Genomic DNA, 20,424 nt, shown 5'->3' on the forward strand with positions numbered 1-20,424 from the left:
AAAACAGTTAACGGAGAGCATTACCTTTATTACAGCCTTTTTCATCTATGAAATAAATATGGTACCGTTAAAAAACTGTTCGCCAAGTCCATCGATGTCAGCAAACAAAAATGATGCCTTAAGTAAAAGTATGTTAATTTGTTCTAGCCTTAAACGCTCAATGTATTGAACATTCCAATTTTATGAGCCCACGCACGATTAACTGTATAATTCTACTAATTAGGCAACTTCATTGTGGCTTTCGATCGTTCATCGTCATTCGCAGATCGCCAGCGCAACACTTCACTCGAACCTAACAGATGACTTGCGATAGTGAGTCACTTATAACGATTGTTTTGTAAAAGTAAGTCACCCACTCCCACAACACCACGTAAGTTCTCATTCTCGCAAGGTCGCGATAAGGGTGCATTATCGACATCGCGACAAAAGTTTATATAAACAAAAAATGTTATTTCGATATGGCCAATTAGAGAGAGGTTAAAATGTTTAATTTCTTGGATAAGGCGATAACTGTATCAATCGAAAATGGTACATATAGCAACACAATGTATCACTGCAATTTGCATTATTATTTTATACTAGCCGTTGTCCCGCGGTTTCACCCGCGTCTCGTGGGAGCTACTGCCCTCACCCGGATAAAATATAGCTTATGTTCATCGCAGATAATATAGCTTTCTAATTGTGAAAGAATATTTAAAATCGGTCCAGTAGTTTTTGAGTTTATCCATTACAACCAAACAAACAAACAAACAAAGTTTTCCTCTTTATAATATTAGTATAGATGGATCAATGTACTTGAACTCATTGATTTTAGAACAACACAATTATAAGTTTTTCTACAAGTACCTACGTACATTGTTTATTCTGTTCTAATGAAGCATAGTTCAACAAGGTGAACTATTAGAATAAAATCTTATCACCATCTGATTTGGTTGGTTTTAAAGTGAAATATATATGTATAATAATACCAATAGCTAAACACAATAGACTTCTGCTACAAGATTAGATCTCCTTGTAGATCCAAAGATCTTAGATATCTTTACAGATAGAAGCTATTACTAATTATTTTATATATTCGGTAATTAATAAAAAAAAATGAATTACAAAATAGATGACTTATGAACTTTATGCGGTGAAATGCAAATCTACTTTTCATTTTGTAAAACTAAGCAAAGTTGGTTTACAAAAAAAGCAATCGCAATTTCTACTTTAAAGCCTGAACAAGAAGTTTAAACAATTCGGTAGAATATCGGGCTACTTAATTAAGTCTTTTGTGATAAACAGGCAGGTAGGCAATGTAAATGCACCTACAATATAATGGTATTAATTAGACGTCCTTTTGCAGATAATAGTAGGTATCCAAGCCAGCCGTCATCCGCACGCACTGTGTTCCATTATTACTTCAATCATTATCTGAACACGGTAATGCGATAAGTTCTTCACTCAATTAAATGTGTATTCTGTTTTCGTCGTTATTGTTAAAACTGTTATTTTCTTGTCCATCTGTTTAATACGTGCAGGAGGCTATAAATAAAGTACTGGCTACGGTAGTTTGGTAGGCTATTTCAGGGTTTGGTACAGTGGCACTGATCAAATCTTATTGTGAATGTGTGTAATGTCCTTATTCTGATAATTTGAAGAAGGCTACGTACAAATAACTCTCATTCCAGTGTACAGTTGCTGAGATGGTATGTATGACGATTTGTCATAAATTCCTGTGTAATGCATACTATGTCGCAGTCATCTGGCTGAAACTGCTGTTTGACTGAACGACTTACGCCTTTATAAAATGACTACATTCAATTACTAACGATACGTACGTATGTACAGAAGCTCTTTGTAATATGATAATTTGAAACGAGATTCTATTGAAAACCAGTGGGCTTAAATCTAAAATATTTTTTGTTTAACTTGAACGCAAAACAGTCTATGCAGACCTATTTGAAAATCAGCCGTTCTCCAATATTTGCGAGAAATCACACCTTTACACCTACTTACTAAGAGATGTAGGTATCATCAACGAACATATCTGCAGTCATCCATGCTAATATAATAAAATGAAATCATTTTTTTGTTAACCCTAAAGACTCCGACACTACTGAAGGGATGTGAAAAATTCTATCACTGTTAGAAAACTACATTCTTCCCGAAAAACTTAGGGTATATTAACCCGGTAAGGGCAGGTAGTTCTCTCGGGTAGCGAGTGAAACCGCGGGAAAACGGCCAGCTTGCAGTGAAATATAATAGCTTAGTATTATAACTTATCTGTACAACTACGATCGAGCCACGTCAGATTTTAAAATTAATAATTCCGTCACAGGTTGGTATATTTATCGTATCGCACGCGTGTCGTATGCACCCGCGACGAATCGATGCCACGCCACTGCGAATACTGCGATACATTCCCTTAATTATATTCATATCGTTGTTATATAAACACTTAGGCACACATTACTACAACAGGTACATGTAACCGTAATAAGACGATTTGCTTGGGCTTCAATGTAAAATTGATTTTGCTTTTTAAAAACTCAATAAATGTAGAACGTTCTGAATATTAGTTTTGTGATCGTTATGGCTTGTATCTTTGCCGCGAACAATAACGGAAACATACTTAAGCTTCTATCGCCAACAGGAAGGTTCCGATTCGGAGAACAGAATAAAACAATCATGTAATCGACTATTTAAATTGCGTTTGAAAAATTTGCTGCGCGTCTAAGTAAGTTGGTATTGGTATAATTGATTTGAAACGCCAAAACCCTTCCTTTCTGTATTTTTAGATTTGTTCAACACGAGTTTCAAAGATTAAAACCATTTAAAAGTAGAAGTGTCCTGCTATTATTTCTTGCACATCTCATCAACAGTTTTCAGTAACGTTTTCACTAAAATTTCAAAGGCAGGATTCGTCAAGCGAACCGTTTTCACAATTTTGAAACGAGGCACTTAAACGGCAGCTTTATTTCTTCGTATGCTAGAAATAAACATCTGTAACAAGAACAGTTTTATTGCGTCCCGTTGTTCCAAACGTCACCGACAAGTAGCCACAGAGTAAAATCAATTGAAGCAGACAATCGAGACGTCTTATTTAAGGTTCGTGTACATACTGTTTATATCCACACGTAAATAATACTTTCTCCTCGGGTCACGAGGTACGGATCCGACGCGTCTACGATTGTGAATTGTGAAAGTCAAAAGTGTAAGGGACGCGGTGATGTAGTGAAATTTGCACGTAACGAGGTGAGAAGATGGACCAGATAATGTGGCTACACGTTTGTGAGTTCCATGGCGTTAACAATAATTATTATTCTTATCTAGAAAACGCTCTCCACTTTGTTCGCATCTGTGTGGGAATTAGGAAAGCTGTTAGATATCCTAGGATTTAATTAAACGGTGGAGTTTCACTTTTAGTTTTTGTTATTATTGGTGTATCGTTTATTGGTAATGAAAGAATATATTTATGAAGCAGACAAGCGTATGATGCCTGACATGTTGCAATGCGTCTGGACTATCGCTCTATATTTTACGATACGATTGTATTTCAGTAGCCTATTACTTATGTATTTCAATAGCAAAGACGGAAATAGACTCGATTTTATAAAAGCAAACAATCTTATTGTCCAGGATATTATTTCCACTTCTTAATAACATTTATTATTAAATATAAATCAATATACGTAGGCTGTTAGCTTTTTCTTGATACACCAACCTAAACCCACACTCATTCTTTTCAATGTAGAGAATTCATACGTGTCAAACTTAAAATAGAACTGGAAAACGAATCAGGAACCGCAGTTTTAATTTACAGACACTGTAAAAACATATCGCTACAATACAAAGGCTTGCCTATGCTCTACCTAAATCCTGCAATGTTATTTTGTACCGTCTGCTCTGTCTTTGCTTTCGATGGCACTTTTCTCAAAGCCGTAAACAGACTGTGTTGTCTCTCGTAGATGTAGCTGTGTTCTTAAGTATGAACTTATAAAGCATTTCCCGACCGCCTCTATCTAAGCGACTGCTTTTGACAATACCTCGAGAACAGGAAATACCTAGGTGTATGCAGTTAATCAGTTTGTAATGCAGGTTCCATTAAAGAAGAAATTTACTTTGTTACTGATACTCAGAGCAAAATAACTGTTCTCAAACGATGACATCACAAACAACTGGATTTCCTTATAAAAGCGCTACCTGCCCACGTTTGCAAATGGCAAATAAAATGAGGAAACGAATATAGCGAAACCTACTTTAAGATATCCTTTTCTGCAAAATAAACTGTCTAGAACCAATTCTGCTGGTCGATGAAAAAGCCTTTTAAATAATTAATTATTTATTTTGTATGCAGTCCGGTTTCCATTTAACGGTGAATTATTCCGCGTAATAATTAGATAAACGAGTCGATGTCGCGGGACGTGGAGGACTAAAATAAAAAGATGAAATCAGTATCTTTATACACATACTTAGGTACTTAGACAGATACAACTCGTTAGTGCGTTGATACAACAATGCAGTGAACGGTGTTTCGGATCAGATAAATATGAATTTGCAGAATCATAATTGCACTTATCAAAAACCTTGAGAGAACACTGGCTTTTGTTTCAGTTGCCAACAATGGTATGGACGCAATATATCCACCGCACAATGCAGCCGAATACATATTAAATAAAGGCCGAAATGTGCTTCACACGTAAATATAATGAGTGTATTCAACGAAACACCGCATCATTAATTCTTACAAATAAGTTTGCGTTAAGAGATCTGAACGCTTTGGTGATCAGGCACCGCAACTGCGCGCGGCAGTGGCATTCCATTATTGTCTTAGCATCGCGTTTGTTATATCAATTACTAAGTATGATTGATGTTTCACTGACTAGTAATTCTTATTATTATGAAGCGGATCATGTGGTATGTAATATTATGATGTTTATTTGTTTCCACTGGAAGGTAAAATCATTCCATCAAGTGACGAATACATGCGTTATCAAGACTGACACGCGAGTTTGTGGCGAGCGCGTGGTGGCAGAAATTGTGAGTGAGACAGAAGTGTGGGCTGCACTTAATACGAGGTGGTTGTTATGCAGGGAGTGCGGTCCCTCCAAACTCTGCAATTATACCATTATCTCAAAATTGACGAAATTGCACTAACGATATACTCAATGTTTGAAGGTTGGAATTTGCGACGGTAACTGATAACAGATTTGCCACAGTGATAGTTTCTGCCACTGTTTTGTATGCACTTGTTGAGTAGTTTATAAAAAAAAAAGCATTGGCACTAAATTAGAGCCAAGATTTTTGCAACAAGATCTTGTATTGTTTCTTAAGCGGATAAGGGGATATTTATGCCGTTGCTCTGGCAGAAGCATAATTTCTCGATTGTCATTATGGAAATTATCTATCAAGCCTATATCCAATGTCCTTTAATTTAATAACTTAATAAGTTGTAGACCATTGTGTGACTTTAATGAATTTCGAGTGAAATGAATGCAAAATTTCAATTTCTCGTGATCAGAGGGATTTAGTCTGGGATGTCTATTCGTGTTTACCCAATTAATTACTTGGACGTTTCCGACAATCTCTCCACATCCGAAACTTAATTTTCTTTAGGCGATTGGAAGTTTCGATTTAAATTTCTATCGATGCGCCGGCGATCGGTCAACACAAATACAAAGTTATCTAAATTGTTAATGAAACCGTTGGAACAGAATGGTTTCAAGCGTCACAGCTTTTGAGCTTTGAGGTTTTATCTTTTTGTAACACCTGGCGATTTAATACAATTGAATCTTTCGGATTACTTGTAGACGACGGATGGGGTTAGGTAGTAACTACGCGGTATGTTTTGCGAAATAAAACTACACAAATGCGTCAACCGTTGCGAAAGGGTTTAAAGGCTTCTTAATTACATTTTATTTTCCGAGAAAGTACTTACTGCGTTTCCTTTTTCATTGCATTCAACTTAAACTGTTCAATTCTCTATTGAATAGGTATTAAGTTTCAGAAAGTTGGTTGTCCGGAAACCGAACCGGAAAAAACAAGAAACTACGTAAGTACAATAGTAACAAACATCTGCAGATTAGTTTGTTTTTCTTTCATCACTTGCAAGTTTATGTTAATTGTGCGTAAATCGAAATAATTCCAATTAATAATTTAATATGCAATAAAACTCTTTTATATCATGATTAAGATTTCTTTTTTATGTTAGCAATAGCAACTGATTATTTCTGAAGTAAACGCGAAAAATGTGCATAATTGAATGAACGAGCTCCGCAAGTATATGCATAACACTATGCATATACTTGAGGAAGTTAAAAGAGTCAAAGTTCGCCAATCTAACAATTCCGTAGTACGGCAGGCACAACATAATACCTATTATTAACCCTAACGTAGTTCGGGACACTTGGAATGATGGCTCGTTATAATGGATGGATGAACTCCATCGCGCTTCCCAAGTTACACTGTAGCTGTGGAGTTACGCATCGCCCTAATGATATGACACGATAATAGAGATAGCTTTCACGCTTTTACCACGCAACTTGCTACGGCTTAAATACGATGACGTGAACCACTTAGTTTAAAATTTTTAATTTTGAAATAGATTTAATAATGCAATACGTTCCATATTTGTGTCTTATCCAAACAATTCATTGCAACGCTCTTTTGCAAACAAAGTTACCTTTTTCGTAAACGCAGCACTATACCAGTTTTTTTCACTTATTCATGTACCTACTGCGCACAAGATCGAGATTAATGCTCAATGCGCACTATTACACCATTGTTTTAGATAATCAGATGCGCTTTCTCTTGCATCGGTGTCAAGTAGAACCCTCGTCGTTTTACAATGATTTTATATTTGCATGTGCACGTAAGCGACGTAATATTTAGTAAATAAAAGTAAGTACCGTATGTAGCAGTAAAACAGCTGAGATTAGCGTTAGTTAGCTCTCCCCTGCGGTATGTTCCGCGGAGACAATTAAAAAAGTTAGCGAACGGTCGACACTGTCGGACGCACCAGAACAGGCTCTTCCATATTGTATGATAATCTGAGAGATAGTCCAACTTTTTATAAAAGTTTGCATCTACAATACCCGTACCGAAATAAATTACGTGCCTCACTAGAATTTCTCTATTAGATTAAGCACATACTCTACAAAAACTAAAGGCAGTAAATAGAAATGCGTAAGCACTTTTAAATATTTTCAATCATTTACATTTTTTTTAATAAAACTTCCGAGAAATACGATTTAAATACTTTATTCTGCAAGCTCCACAGGATCGTAACAGGAAAAAACCATACAAATATCGTGAATAATTTACACAATCCTAATCGCGTACAAGATTCCTTCATTACGCTAGGAACGAGTAACACAACCGTATAGACGTACGGTAATGTGATGCTCTTACGAAAACCTCATGGACATGGCTATGTGTACGCGTCGAGAGTATTTTTTGTGATGCTTGGAAGTGAAACTAAACTACGATCGATTTCAACATGAATGCCAGAAACGACTAGCGGTAACGGAAAACCGCAAGAATTTCCGTAGGAAAGAGCAAGTTCCAGTGAGCATAATTGAAACAAGTAAAATCTCTATGAGTGTAAAATCTCACATGAAACGCGAATAACTTAAGGCTGTAGATAATTAAACGGTAAATTTTACACGCACACCCATAAAAGGTAATAACAAAAGTTTTGCCCTGTTTATGAAACAAGCCCAAGTTTTGTTAGTTAATCACCGAGCACGCCTGAAATTCACATTCGTACGCAATATCTGAGGATGTTCCGTAACAACTGCGAGCCATATCCAGTTTTCTCTCAACCACCGCGCGCTATGAGGCTGCAAGATTCTATTGCGAACACTTATTCACAGTCTTGGCCCCTCAAACCTCCTAAGCAGTTGCTTTAAGTTAGGCCCGCCGCTGACTGCAACTTTTTGTCAACGTGACTTTTTGTCACTTAGTCAAGTGCAATGAAAACTATACTGAGTGCGCTCATTATGGTGACGTGACAAAAAGTTGCAGCGACAGGCAGCACCGGAGTGACGTGACTGTCACTCGCCCTGTACATTACTATGGGAGTCCGCTCACTGGTGACTTTTTGTCACTCAGCCTGCGCCGCGCGTTCGGAGCAGACGTATTTTTAAAGATGTCGTCTTCTTTGCAAGAGGAAGAAATTGACAATGAATTATTAATAGAGGAGATAGAGAAGAGGCCTGCATTATATACAAAAAATTTAAAACAATATTCTGATCAAATTTTAAAACGAAGATTATGGGATGAAATTGTATTACACTTATTTCCAACAAGAAGTTTATCACAGGAACAAAAAGAAAACGCAGGTAATTTTATTAGCGTTTATTATACTTATTTATAATTATTACATTAAATTAGGGCGATAGGCAATTATAGTTCTTGCATAGGTTAGGTATAGGTATCAGTAGAGCGTTGCGGAATTATTATTTACCCACATTGACATAAGACTGAAAGGAGACGTTTCAAAATGTATGGAGCCCGGCCCAAAAAAAATATTTCAAACAATTTTCAATGATCCAATTAATTTAATTTGGCTTTATTTGGCTCTAAAACACAAAAATATACACATGAGATTGCAATACACATCAAAAAACCATCATAGCTGTAAGGTTAATACCATATACTGGCGGTTCTACCGCCAATGTCCGCTCGACAATGCTGCTACACACCATCAAACTATACAGATTGTACTTAGCTGTATATAGTTCATTTCATCATGGACCCTCCAGTAAACCTTGCAAAATGACTCAAAAGCGGAAAACCGTCCTTTTAGTTTCAAGTGGCGGTTTGACGCTGCATGCGGCGATTGTATAAGGTGATATAAAAATATCTGCCATGGCTGCAATGGGAGACAGTATTGCGTGCATACATCATTAGTAAAGATTATTACTTATTGAGCATAATATGTCTCATATTTTTTTTTACCAGTAGAAATTGCGTACAAGTTTGAGATTATTTATTCGCAAGAGATCATCTCGCAGTCTAAATTTAACTATTCCGGTCTTCACTATTGTTGTCTACATACACAATACTATCTCCCGTTGAAGCCGTGGCAGATATTTTTAAAGCACCTTATATTTCTCCCGCCTGTAAACCGCAGCGGTAAACCGCGCAGTTTAGTATGCAGCAAACAACTTTTATATTAAATAGTATCTCCGGACGGCGGACGAAATGCCCGTACTATAGTATGGGCCTAAGCTACCGTCATGGTGGTTGATTAATGACATTTGACGTGTTTATTTTTCTTAATTGTCAAATCCATGGATTGTTGTCATTTTTTGGTAACAGAGTATATAAAATGGCGAGACGCCATATTGAAAGTCAATAAAACTTATTAATAAATAATAAATTATAACAAGAAAAGTATGCATTTAAGCAAATGATCTCTATTTTTCCCGAATTCCATAGATTTTTCTGGATAAGGGTTGGCCCAAAAGGCGATTCCGTGCTGCCAGATGTGGTCCAACCCTTACTGTACATGTAGTGGGTCGGATTTGAAACATCTCCTTTAAATGAATTATGCGTGTGCACTTGTGACTATTGTTATCATAAGTTACATATTTAGTTATATTTTTTCATATTGCCACGGTACGGATCCTTGTGGTGAAATAAAATAAGAAGTAAAATAATTTCTTATATTGACACAGGACATGTTTCGATGCCACTGATTTGTTGACGTATTGCTTAGCGTACATTCGTACGCGGTATCTGTGAATTGAATTCCATCTTTAACGCGTACATAGTTATGTAATATACAGCAAGCCATTACAATCTTATCACAAAATTCTACGTTAACATCGATAGGTCTGTGTAGAATTCTCCATTTATTACACAGTATTCCAAAAGTGCATTCCACCATTCGACGTGCTCGTGTATGTCTATAGTTAAAGATTCTTTTAGCAACTGTAAGTCCTCTCTTGGAAAACGGTCGTAAGATATTTTTCGACAAACCAAAGGCTTCATCACCTACAATGCAAAAAGGCATTATTTTTCCATTTTCATCATTAGGCAGACTTCGTCCAATCGGAATATTTAATAAATTCCCTTGAAGCCTTCTGCCAGTATTCGATTTTTTTAAAATCGTCGAGTCGCTTGCGCTTCCTTGTGATCCGACGTCAATGTAGATGAATTTATAATCTGCGTCTACCCATGCCATCAAAACCATAGAGAAATATTTTTTATAATTAAAATAATCAGATCCACCGTACTTTGGATTCGTTATTCTAACATGTTTACCATCGACGGCGCCGATAATATTAGGAAAGTTAGTACGCTCGTAAAACTGATCAGCAATTTTATACCAGTCTTCTTCATTTTTTTCTGCCATGTACAGAGGTTGCAATGCTTCCCATATAGATTGGCACGTTGAATTTACAATATTACGAAGTGTTGTGGCTCCAATTAGGTATTCAAAAGATAATGCATTGAAACTTGCACCACTTGCTAAATACCTGTAAATATAAGAATAATATTTTTTACAGTTAAAGTGATACAACGTCGTTGGAAAAATTTAAGAGCTTGTTTTTCGAGGGAGCTTCGTTGCCAAAAAGACGTAAAATCAGGGCAAGCTGCACCTAAACGAAAACGATACGTGTACTTTGATAAGCTACTGTTTTTGGTACCTTCTATGGAGGCAGGGAGAGAAACCTCAAGTAATGTGCCATCGCTTGACGAAGAAACAATTAGTGAGAACGATTCTTCTACACCAGGAATAACACAACCAACACGAGAAAAGAAGAAGAATAAAAGTTACGAAGAATCTTTATTAGAAATATTAAGAGACAAAACAAACCACCAAAACATCCAGACACTACCAGACCCAGATAATTATTTCGCATTATCTTTGGTTCCATTATTAAAGTCTATTCCACCAGGCCAGAAAATTGATGCACAGATTGCGATTTTAAACACCCTGAAATATTATACCCAATCTTCTAATAGCTTTACTAATTACAATTCTACAGCTGCAACATATATTCTTCCTCAACCACAACAACCTCGAATAATTTCGCAACAGCTTATATCCCCAGCCCAACCAGCACCACCTCGTATACTTCTTCAGCCAATAATATCTACAACCCAACCACAATCTCAACCACCACCACCACCACCTAGCGTACTTTCACAACAATGTTTTAATCCCTCTGCACCCTCTACATCTACTCAATCTTTTTATGATATTTCTCCTCCGCGGTCGAACGAAACTGTGCAATCATATGTGTCAAATTACTCTTTAGATGATTGTGATATTGCAAATTTGTATGCCTCCGAATAAAGATTTTTTGTTTAAATAAATAATTGATGTAGTTTTTGTTACTTACCTCAAAGTTACCGTTAACCTTTCTTCTGCTGGAATAGCTTTCCGAAATCTTGTATCTTGATGTGTAATCACAGGACCTACCAAAGCCAGCAACTCATCGAAAGAGTTTATAGACATACGAAAATAATTAAAAAACTTTGGTGGGTATTGACGCAATTCAGAATATATAGTGTAGAATTTTCCTTTGAATAATCTTTCCGTGTATAAAGGGTGCACCCAGTAGCGTTTTTTCCGTTTCATTTTTCTTCTATGTATTTCAAGAGCGCAAATCACGGCAACCTCGTTGAAGTCCATAGCAGAAATGAACGCGATTTGTCACCCAAGAACAGTTTCAGTGAGCGCATCGTGGGTGACAGCAGGTGACAGTAACAATAAGTCACGGTGACAAAAAGTTGCAGTCAGCGGCGGGCCTTAGGGAAGCCAACTAAAATACAAGAAAGAAGAAATGAAGACGACAACTGCCTAACATTTTTTCCAAGTAACTCATGACGCCACTGTCAAGAATTCTAATTTAAAAAATTATGGCACGTGTATTCTTTATTTAGCAAAAACACGTGATATGCGCAGAAACACAGATTTGAGAAGTTAGATTAGCTGATTACCATATTCCTATTTACTCTAATGTCTAATAAGATTTCGCAGCGCAGTGCAGCCACAAAATACTCAAAAATTGTGTCTCCGTCCCAATTGACTAGGGAAAATAAAAAAATGCAGTCTTTCCATAAAATAAAGAAAGTGATTTAGATTATAATATATGTTATAAAGTCATAATACCACAATATTTTTAATGCTAGATATTTCTTTGTGGCATAATACATTTTTTAATCTGCTTATCGCTATTGACGAGGCTTCCATCTGTGCTTCCACTTACGGATTAATGGCTTTAGTAGAAGAATATAACAGATAATAAAAACTTAATATCAGATGGTTTAGTTCTTATTCAGAGCTCTAATAGATATTGTGGAGTTACAAATGGTCACGGTACAAGAATTAAGTAAAAGGACAAAAGCTGTTAGTATCGCTGTCAAACAGCAAAAATGCAGGCGTCTGACGATCGGATTTGATGACATAACCGCATCAAATCCGATGTCCTGCATGGGCCCCATCAGCCACAAAATAAATCAGTGTCTTTCAGTACCGTTTCACTTCCATGGAAAATAAAAACCGGCTAAGTGCGATTCGGAAATACACAGTTTTTTAATGGGAGCTCAGCAGAAATGAATATGGTATTCTCAATATTCTGTGAAAATTGAAAGTACCTGTTGCTAGATAATAAGTCATCTGAGAAAATTTCTATTGCGTTATACTATCATATGAGAAACAGCTTGGTGACATACGAACATACACTAAAAATGGGCGTCATGCGGGTCTCTTTTTTGGGTGCTCTAATAGCCCGGCGGTAGGAATCTAATATTTCGTTTTTGTATCTACTCGTCTATCAGCTCTGTATATTCTGAAAATACGTTTTTTTTTTTTGCTTTTTTCGTATGCAACCTGAATAAAACAGGCTACATTTTATTTGATTAAAAGCTTCGGCGAACTCGTACGGATTAAGAATCAGTTAATCATCGTGCAAGAGTCTTCGAAATGTTATGATTTTACGTAAATATCCCGCATACACGTCATTGTCATGTCCTTAGGTCCTTCTTGTAGGAAAGACAATACCGTTCCTACAAGAAAAGCAGGTAGAGACAGCGACTGACACTACCCGGTATCAACGATATTAGAAAAGGTATCAGAAACAAATATAAACCTAAAGAATACGATGTCACCAAGTATAGAGGTAGGTATTTCAATTAAGTCTAGTTAATCAATATTTAAAACTGCATTATTAACTTCGGAACACGACCTTATCTAAACAAAGAAAATGGCTGAGAGATTATAAAAAGTGGAAAATTTTGAATACATTTCAAAATAATTAAAGTGTGCCATTTAACTGGAAGCCGACCCCAACTTACTTGGGAAAAGGCTAGGCAGATTACTATTTATTGGGAGGTCTTATCTCCCACGGCGCGGTTAATGCGGCGAAGTAAAAATGGTACCTAGCTACATTGTAATTATGATACCTGAGAAATTAGAGCACACATCTGGATTATTACTAGAATACATTATGCTATCTAGGATATTAAATGAAGTTTAACCGTCTTACCACAAAAACTTTTAAACGTCAGTTTATGCCTTGTCTAAAAAAATGTCAAATTATGACGTTGATATACGGTTCATTTTGCAGCCAAAATTTTATTAGACAAGTGTAAAACAGGGGTTAAAGTTTTTGTAATAAGGCCAATAGAGTCTTATCGTTCTCCTATATTCAGCAATGCTTAGTTTAGATGCATTTCATAATGCGCTTCTAACTGCTTACATACCTACCTACCTAGATAATTATTTTGCATTCAACATTCAAGGAGATCCCGTGAAACTGGTTTAAGTCGTTATTAATTGATTTCTCTATCTATGTAATTGGTATATATGGATAGTGAAAGTAGTGTTGACGGAAGTAAGCACGTATGAACTTTGTAGCATATTTATAATGAAAGTCGGGAAATTATACCTAGGAGTTTTTAAAACATTTAATAAATAAGTATTTATTTATTTATTTAATACTTCTTGCACATATAGTACAATGGCGGACATAACGCCTAAGGCGTTCTCTACCAGTCTACCTTTGGGTGGCAGAGAGAAAGTGTTGGTAGGTGCAAACAAAACCGAAAAACTAGTATGAGACATAAACCTACATATATTAAAATAGACAAATAAGTTAATAATAATATATATGTATATATATAACTATATAAATATGTACACTACATACAATACTAATAACATATCAAAAAAAATAATTTGAAACTGACTGTTTATGTTCCTGCCAATTTCCCAAGATAGTGGTCACGAACTTTGAGTTTGAAGGTGTGACGGCTATTTACCATCCTGATCTCCAGAGGTAACTCATTCCAGAGAAGAATAGATTTAACAAAGAAGGAAGAGTGTATGATATCAGAACGATGTGTAGGACATTGTAGAAGGCGATTTTTGAAAGAGTTATAAAGATTTGTTCTTTAGAACAAATCATTCTTAATGCAGTCCTTTAGAACTAAACATTAACGGCCTTACTACAAAAACTTGAACATCTGTTGAACACTTATCTAAAAAAACTGTGACTGCAAAACGGATCTTATTTTAACATAATCCGACATTTTTTTAGACAAGTGTTCAACAGACGTTTAAAAGTTTTTGTGGTACGACGGTAAGAATTTAATAGGAACAGGCAGTTTACTATAAAATTAATAATAACTAGCGCTGTGATTTTATTTACTTAATTTTAATAGTTTAACATGAACGGGTCATCGCTCCGATGACGTTCATAGCAGAAGCAACCGGAACTGTTGGCGCGATAATAAATCGGCTCATAATAAAAACTACACATCATTTTATCAATTAGCAATGAGTTAGTGCTGTTATGACCTACTTCCACTGTAAACCCGGTCAAAGAAATAGAGGATAAAGACGACACAAGATATTCGATACTTAATTACTAATACAGGTGGATACAGACGGAACTGCCTCTGGCTTAGAGCATGTTAGTTTTTAGATATTTTTTCCTCAGTAAATTTCAGAGTTAGAGTTTGTGTAAGCACTTACCTGGAGTCGAACTTGTGACCGTCGTCCAAGGTACCGGTGTAGTGCATGGTGAGCATGTCGCCGTGCTTCGACTTGACAGCGCATTCTTCGGGAACGCTTACTACGTCGACCTTAAGTTCGGTGACCTCAGGGCCCGCAAAGGTAGCCCCGACCAAAGCCAACACCGCGATCACGCATGGCAACATCATGGCGAACTTACGAAAAGTTGGATCAGTTCGAACAGAGAAAACGCGTACGCTACCGTCTGCGGCCTGACTACAACTGAGCGGGTTCCGCGGCAACCGGCACAACTTGGAATTTGGATAAAGTTTGCAGTTTACCGCTACATGGACTGTGGCTTGCTCCGTCTCGTTCTATAATACGAGCGATAGTGAACAATGAAGCGAGATAGCAGCAGGTTTATCACGCTACGCAGTGGATGACGCGGTGCCTCATCGCGCTTGCCACGCTAGCGATGACGTGATGTTCATTCGCGCCGTGTACCACTTTTACCCAAAACTTGCCATCTTGTGAAAACATTTAATAAATTATAATATTAAAAAGACGCCAACGGGATATTTTGTTAAGGATATTAGACTTGTTTCTTTCTTTGGTCCCTAAACACCATCAGGCTTTCCATAGTTATTGTTAATTTATAATGTCCGAGTGTTGCTATATGAATAAATTTTCTTGGCAACAATAGTCATGATTAGGTACCTACACACTTGTTTGGTAATACTACCATGTTGTGTGATAATGATAGCTATAACGAGTATGTAAGTGCGTAAGTATATACTTAGGTAATTTAAGTTTATAGTGGCTGGACTATTTGTTTTATCGAACTCCACACTATGTTAGTAATGTGCAATCTTATTAGTCGTAATTTTCGATTATTAAAGAAATAACGTGCCGATAAGCAAACGTAGGAAAATAAGAAACAATCGCAGTTGGGAGTCTGGGCACAGATTTTTACATAGTGACAATCTGGACTCTTAGTTAGATATGTATAAGCAAATATTGGGTAAAACAGTAACCCAACAGTTATTATTAACTTGTTTCTCGGCCTTTTGAGTTCGTTAGTTATGATTTTAAAGGCTTTTGTTTTTAATATCATTGATATGTTTTATGTATAGGTACCTACATAAAAAATAATATTTATAGGTTTATAATGTATCTATCTATCCGCCTATATGAAAATTAACGATACATCAATAAATTTTGATTGAAATTCTATGTAGGTAGGTATTTAGTTACCTATTAATCAATTAGACCGCAAATTGAGAGAAAATGTTAAATAGGTCATGACCACTAACCGCTGCCGTTAATAACCAGTTATTACAGTAAATATTCGTACATAATTATTTATATTGCTTTACAATTAGGCAAATTAAATAACCCAAAATAATTAGTTACTATTTACCCATATTTAAAAAAATTGTATCGTCAAAAAAAATTAAATGGTACGTAAGTAGTTGCGAAGTATAACAAATTGGGTAGAATTGGGACACAGCGATGATAATGGGACATTTTGGGGTCAGCGATGTCAGTGTCAAGTGTCAGATGCAAGTAGTGGTCGGGTTGCTTTTACTCGTCATTTATGCGCCACTTGCAGTATTATGCTGATGGATACGGTTTGAGGTCACAGTGTTCTTCCTTCAGCCTTTATATTTTTATTTTGTTTTAGAATTGTTATCATAGTTTATGTGGGTAATAAGTCTGCAGAGTTGAAGTGGGACTGGGCGGGTCACATCTACAGAATGCCCCGGATAAGTGGGCCAACATCATCACAAAATGGATGGTAGGCGACCAAGAGGAAGACCAAGAAAACGCTGGAGAGAGGACCTAGACAACTTCCACAAGGACTGGCCACAAATGGCGACCGATAGGGAAAGATGGAAGGCTATGGGGGACGCCTTTGCCCAGCAGTGGGACAACACAAGCTTAATAAAAAAAAAATAGAATTGTTCCGAAGTATTAATGTCTTGTATATTTTTTTTCTTATTGTAGTAATTTCATTTTCACTGTGCTATAATTTCCAGTTCTTTTTTAAATTCGATGTAGGTTTGTGCAGAACGAGTCATGTTTACACCTACAATGTATTATGACGTATAAATTATGGTTTCAAATGAATTACGCGGAGTTATCAAAAATAAATGCTCCACCGAATTTAGGACACACTGTCTCAGATTCTACAATACTGCCTCATTAATTAAGTCTTTAAAAACAGTAGGATGGTGTCTCACAATAAATAGTATTTAATTTTCTTGAAACCTATCATATGATCAATTGAAATACGCAGTCCCATTATACCAATCATCTTTAATTCTAAGCTTGTATTACCATATTATGTTGTTTGTACTTTTTAACGAAATTTTATTTATTTATTATTATTATTTATTATACCCACTTATCAACTTGAGTTGTGAGCTTCGTTATACAAGATCAAAAAGACGTACTCGATAACCGTTCATACTTTCAACCTTTCATAGATAACTTCACTTAAACAGACGATGTTTCCATTACGAGATGAATGGTCATTGCCAAAAAACTGCCAATTCAAGTCGGCCATGCTCACCGAGGGTTCCGCACTCTCCCTTTCCATCCCTGTCTTTATTTATATGTAAGGTAGCAAGATCGATGGTCGCGGAAAAATACCGTCAGAACCAAACGGCTAGCCAGCTTCATTTCACAGGTCTGTGTAAGTAATCTTTCATGGAAATCTTTATTTTAAATATATCTATAGAGGTATATATTAAAGAAAGTCGTGTTAGTTACACATTTTATAACTCAAGAATGGCTGAACCATTTCAGCTGAAAATTAGATGGGACATAGCTTAGACCCGGGAAAAGGACATATAGGATAGTTTTTGTCAACATCTGACAATGGGAAACAGTCACATCGGGATGCGGGTGAAACCGAGGGCAAAAGCTAGTATTTTATAAATAGTGAATAGCGTTTCAAATAAGTAAGTCATTTCCGATAGAAATCGCAACATCGGTCATTCCACATTTTCCTATTTTCGATAATTTGAAAGCCGTCCCCTGTCCTGTGCCTGGGTTTAATCAGTTTTCAGTCAGCCCTGACTTTGGCTGGCATGTCATAAGAGTAACCTCTGTGACATTTCAGCCTTCCCGTTATAAACTGACTTACTGTGCAATTTTGAATGCGAATTTCACAATTGTGAATTTGCGATATCTATACTAATATTATAAAGAGGAAAACTTTGTGTGTTTGTTTGTTTGGTTGTAATGGATAAACTCAAAAACTACTGGACCGATTTTAAATATTCTTTCACCATTAGAAAGCTATATTATCTGCGAGTAACATAAGCTATATTTTATCCCGGTGCGGGCAGTAGCTCCCACGGGACGCGGCTGAAACCGTGAGAAAACGGCTAGTGAAATATAAAATAAAGGTTGTACAGTTGTGGTTCAGTTTTTCTAATTAGACTCGAGATATTTATTTAAAAGTAATATGTTGAAAACGGCTCACTATATTTTTTTACAGTATCCGCATATTACAAACTTTTAGTCGACTGACGACAGTTTGTTAGAGCCCGTGGTTCGGGCTCATAAATCAGTATGGAAACGTATTAGTAGCTACGCGCATAACAATCATGTGTTTGACTGGTAAGATAACAGGCCCACTAAAACTTTAATTAAATTCACTTTTTTTTAAGTGAGGGTACTCTTACACTAGATGCATCAATAAAATCCATGTTCTAAAGACTTAAGAACCGCTATTCCAATTAGTAAGTCGTCGGGGATATAGCTCAGTGGCAGAGCAATCGACTGCAGATCGATAGGTCCCCGGTTCAAATCCGGGTGTCCCCTGCCCTGTACTTCCTTTTATTCCTCGTGGTGTTTTTTTCCTGGGGGTGGTTGTTTTCATTCCATTTACTGAAAAATCTTAGAACTCAGACTTTATCATTATCTGCTTAGCCTTTTCCCAACTATGATGGGGTTGACTTCCAGTCTATCCTTATGCAGCTGAGTACCAGTGTCAAGGAGCGACTGCCTGTCTATCCCTTGTTGAAACTAGTTGTCAGACTTTCTAGTTTTTAACTACCCGTAACGACTGCCGAAGATGTTCAAATGACAGCCGGGACTATCGTGCTTTCCGAAACACGGAAGAACTCGTACTCGAACTCGAAGGCAGCATGATCACCCATCCACGGACTGACCGCGTCAAGCGTTGCTTAACGTTATGATCGATCGATCCGCGCGCTTTGACTTAGCCACGAGCTCTTCCACATGATATCTCAGTAAAAATAACATACCTATAATAAAAAAAAATATTTTTAAAATAAAAAGATTACTTATGCATTTTTAATAACTCAACAGCCGTGATTGCAGGTTTATTTTCCACAGCATATTATTTTTGAAAAGGTTGTATTTCTTGATCAATTAAGTTTAATGTGAAAAAGCAAGTTGAGAAATTAATTACCATGTAAATGCTGGTATATTATAAAGCTTTATAAAACTTCTCTTTTGTGTAAGTACACATTGTAACAATATCTTCTGCATTGGAGTTTTTATCAGAAATATTCATTGTGAATACATACTAGGTACCGGGCTATAACTCAATGCGGTCATACATTGTAATACTTAATTTAATCTACTCTAACATTATCATAATTTCCTTCAATTTGTGCTAGCGTTTGTGGAATTAGTATTGGATAATAATTTTGGCTACCATCGGGTCAGCTGTCTTCCGACTGTTTAATCTGCAGTGTGCATATTAGTAGGTATTATCGACATTAACAGATTGGTTACAAATCAGAAATTGGTCTAAGAATCAAAAGAAGAAAGCGTTCACACCGTGAGCGTCTTTGTTTTACATTGTAACGTACGACGTATTGATTTTTTTTCACTACATTATATTCATCACTTGTGAATAAACTACCCTGTGAATTGGAAGAGGCTGTCATGTTCCCAACATATTCTCATCAACCCCCTATAGTCGGGTTATAATTGTGCCGCCGACAACATGTAGGTGTCTGTACACCCGGCTTCTGATAGACATGCATAAACGATCATATTGTTGCTTCTAAACACCTATAACCTATAAGTACGTTCAGTCCATTCCCCCAATGCAGGCATTGGCTTAAATAAGGTTACGTTGTAAAAATAAAGTGCATTTTAACTTTACTTTCTGTAGGGAACTACAGTTTGTCTGTAAGTAGTCTGAGGCGAACTGGGTCAGACCGGTGCTTAGGTAAAAGATAAACTACTATTCCTAGTAGTTCAGTGACGATATTATCTTGTAAGTTTACAAGGCAGATTTTTTTTATAAGTATAAAGTTTTTTCTTAAGTAAGTTAGAAAGTTGTAAACTTTAGAATATGTATCTCACGAGGATAGCTTTGAAAATAGTCGAGATAATCAACGTTGACACTGGATGGACATCGCTCTAATCCCAATAGAATCGTTCGCCGCCATTTTCAATCAACGGCGTCGTGCGGCTGA

The 20,424-nt window shown here is 36.5% G+C and overlaps 3 protein-coding genes and 1 non-coding gene across 4 annotated transcripts in view; 2 read left to right on the forward strand and 2 right to left on the reverse strand.

The window, feature by feature from the left end:
• Window positions 1-15,251, reverse strand: part of LOC124644779 (FK506-binding protein 2) — a 46,579-nt gene extending 31,328 nt beyond the window's left edge. The window contains exon 1 of the mRNA XM_047184313.1: window positions 14,978-15,251. Within this exon, the coding sequence (XP_047040269.1) occupies window positions 14,978-15,165 (188 nt within the window). The 5' untranslated portion in view covers window positions 15,166-15,251. The remainder of the gene's footprint in view (window positions 1-14,977) is intronic.
• On the forward strand, window positions 7,917-11,316 carry LOC124644778. Its single transcript, XM_047184312.1, has 2 exons — window positions 7,917-8,324; window positions 10,500-11,316. The coding sequence occupies exons 1-2, from the start codon at window positions 8,132-8,134 to the stop codon at window positions 11,291-11,293; spliced, it is 987 nt and encodes a 328-aa protein (XP_047040268.1). The 5' UTR covers window positions 7,917-8,131; the 3' UTR covers window positions 11,294-11,316.
• On the reverse strand, window positions 8,326-11,738 carry LOC124644777 (protein ALP1-like). The gene is made up of 2 exons (XM_047184310.1): window positions 11,340-11,738; window positions 8,326-10,469 (listed from the first exon to the last, which is right to left on the reverse strand). Exons 1-2 carry the CDS (start codon window positions 11,630-11,632, stop codon window positions 9,584-9,586), a joined length of 1,179 nt encoding a protein of 392 aa, XP_047040266.1. The 5' UTR covers window positions 11,633-11,738; the 3' UTR covers window positions 8,326-9,583.
• A 3,467-nt stretch (window positions 15,252-18,718) lies between the features above and the next one.
• Window positions 18,719-18,790, forward strand: Trnac-gca. The gene has a single exon. It is a non-coding gene; the product is annotated as a tRNA-Cys (tRNA).
• The last annotated feature ends 1,634 nt before the right edge of the window (window positions 18,791-20,424 follow it).

This window comes from Helicoverpa zea, chromosome 31 (assembly GCF_022581195.2).
Source record: "Helicoverpa zea isolate HzStark_Cry1AcR chromosome 31, ilHelZeax1.1, whole genome shotgun sequence".
NCBI lineage: Eukaryota > Metazoa > Arthropoda > Insecta > Lepidoptera > Noctuidae > Helicoverpa > Helicoverpa zea.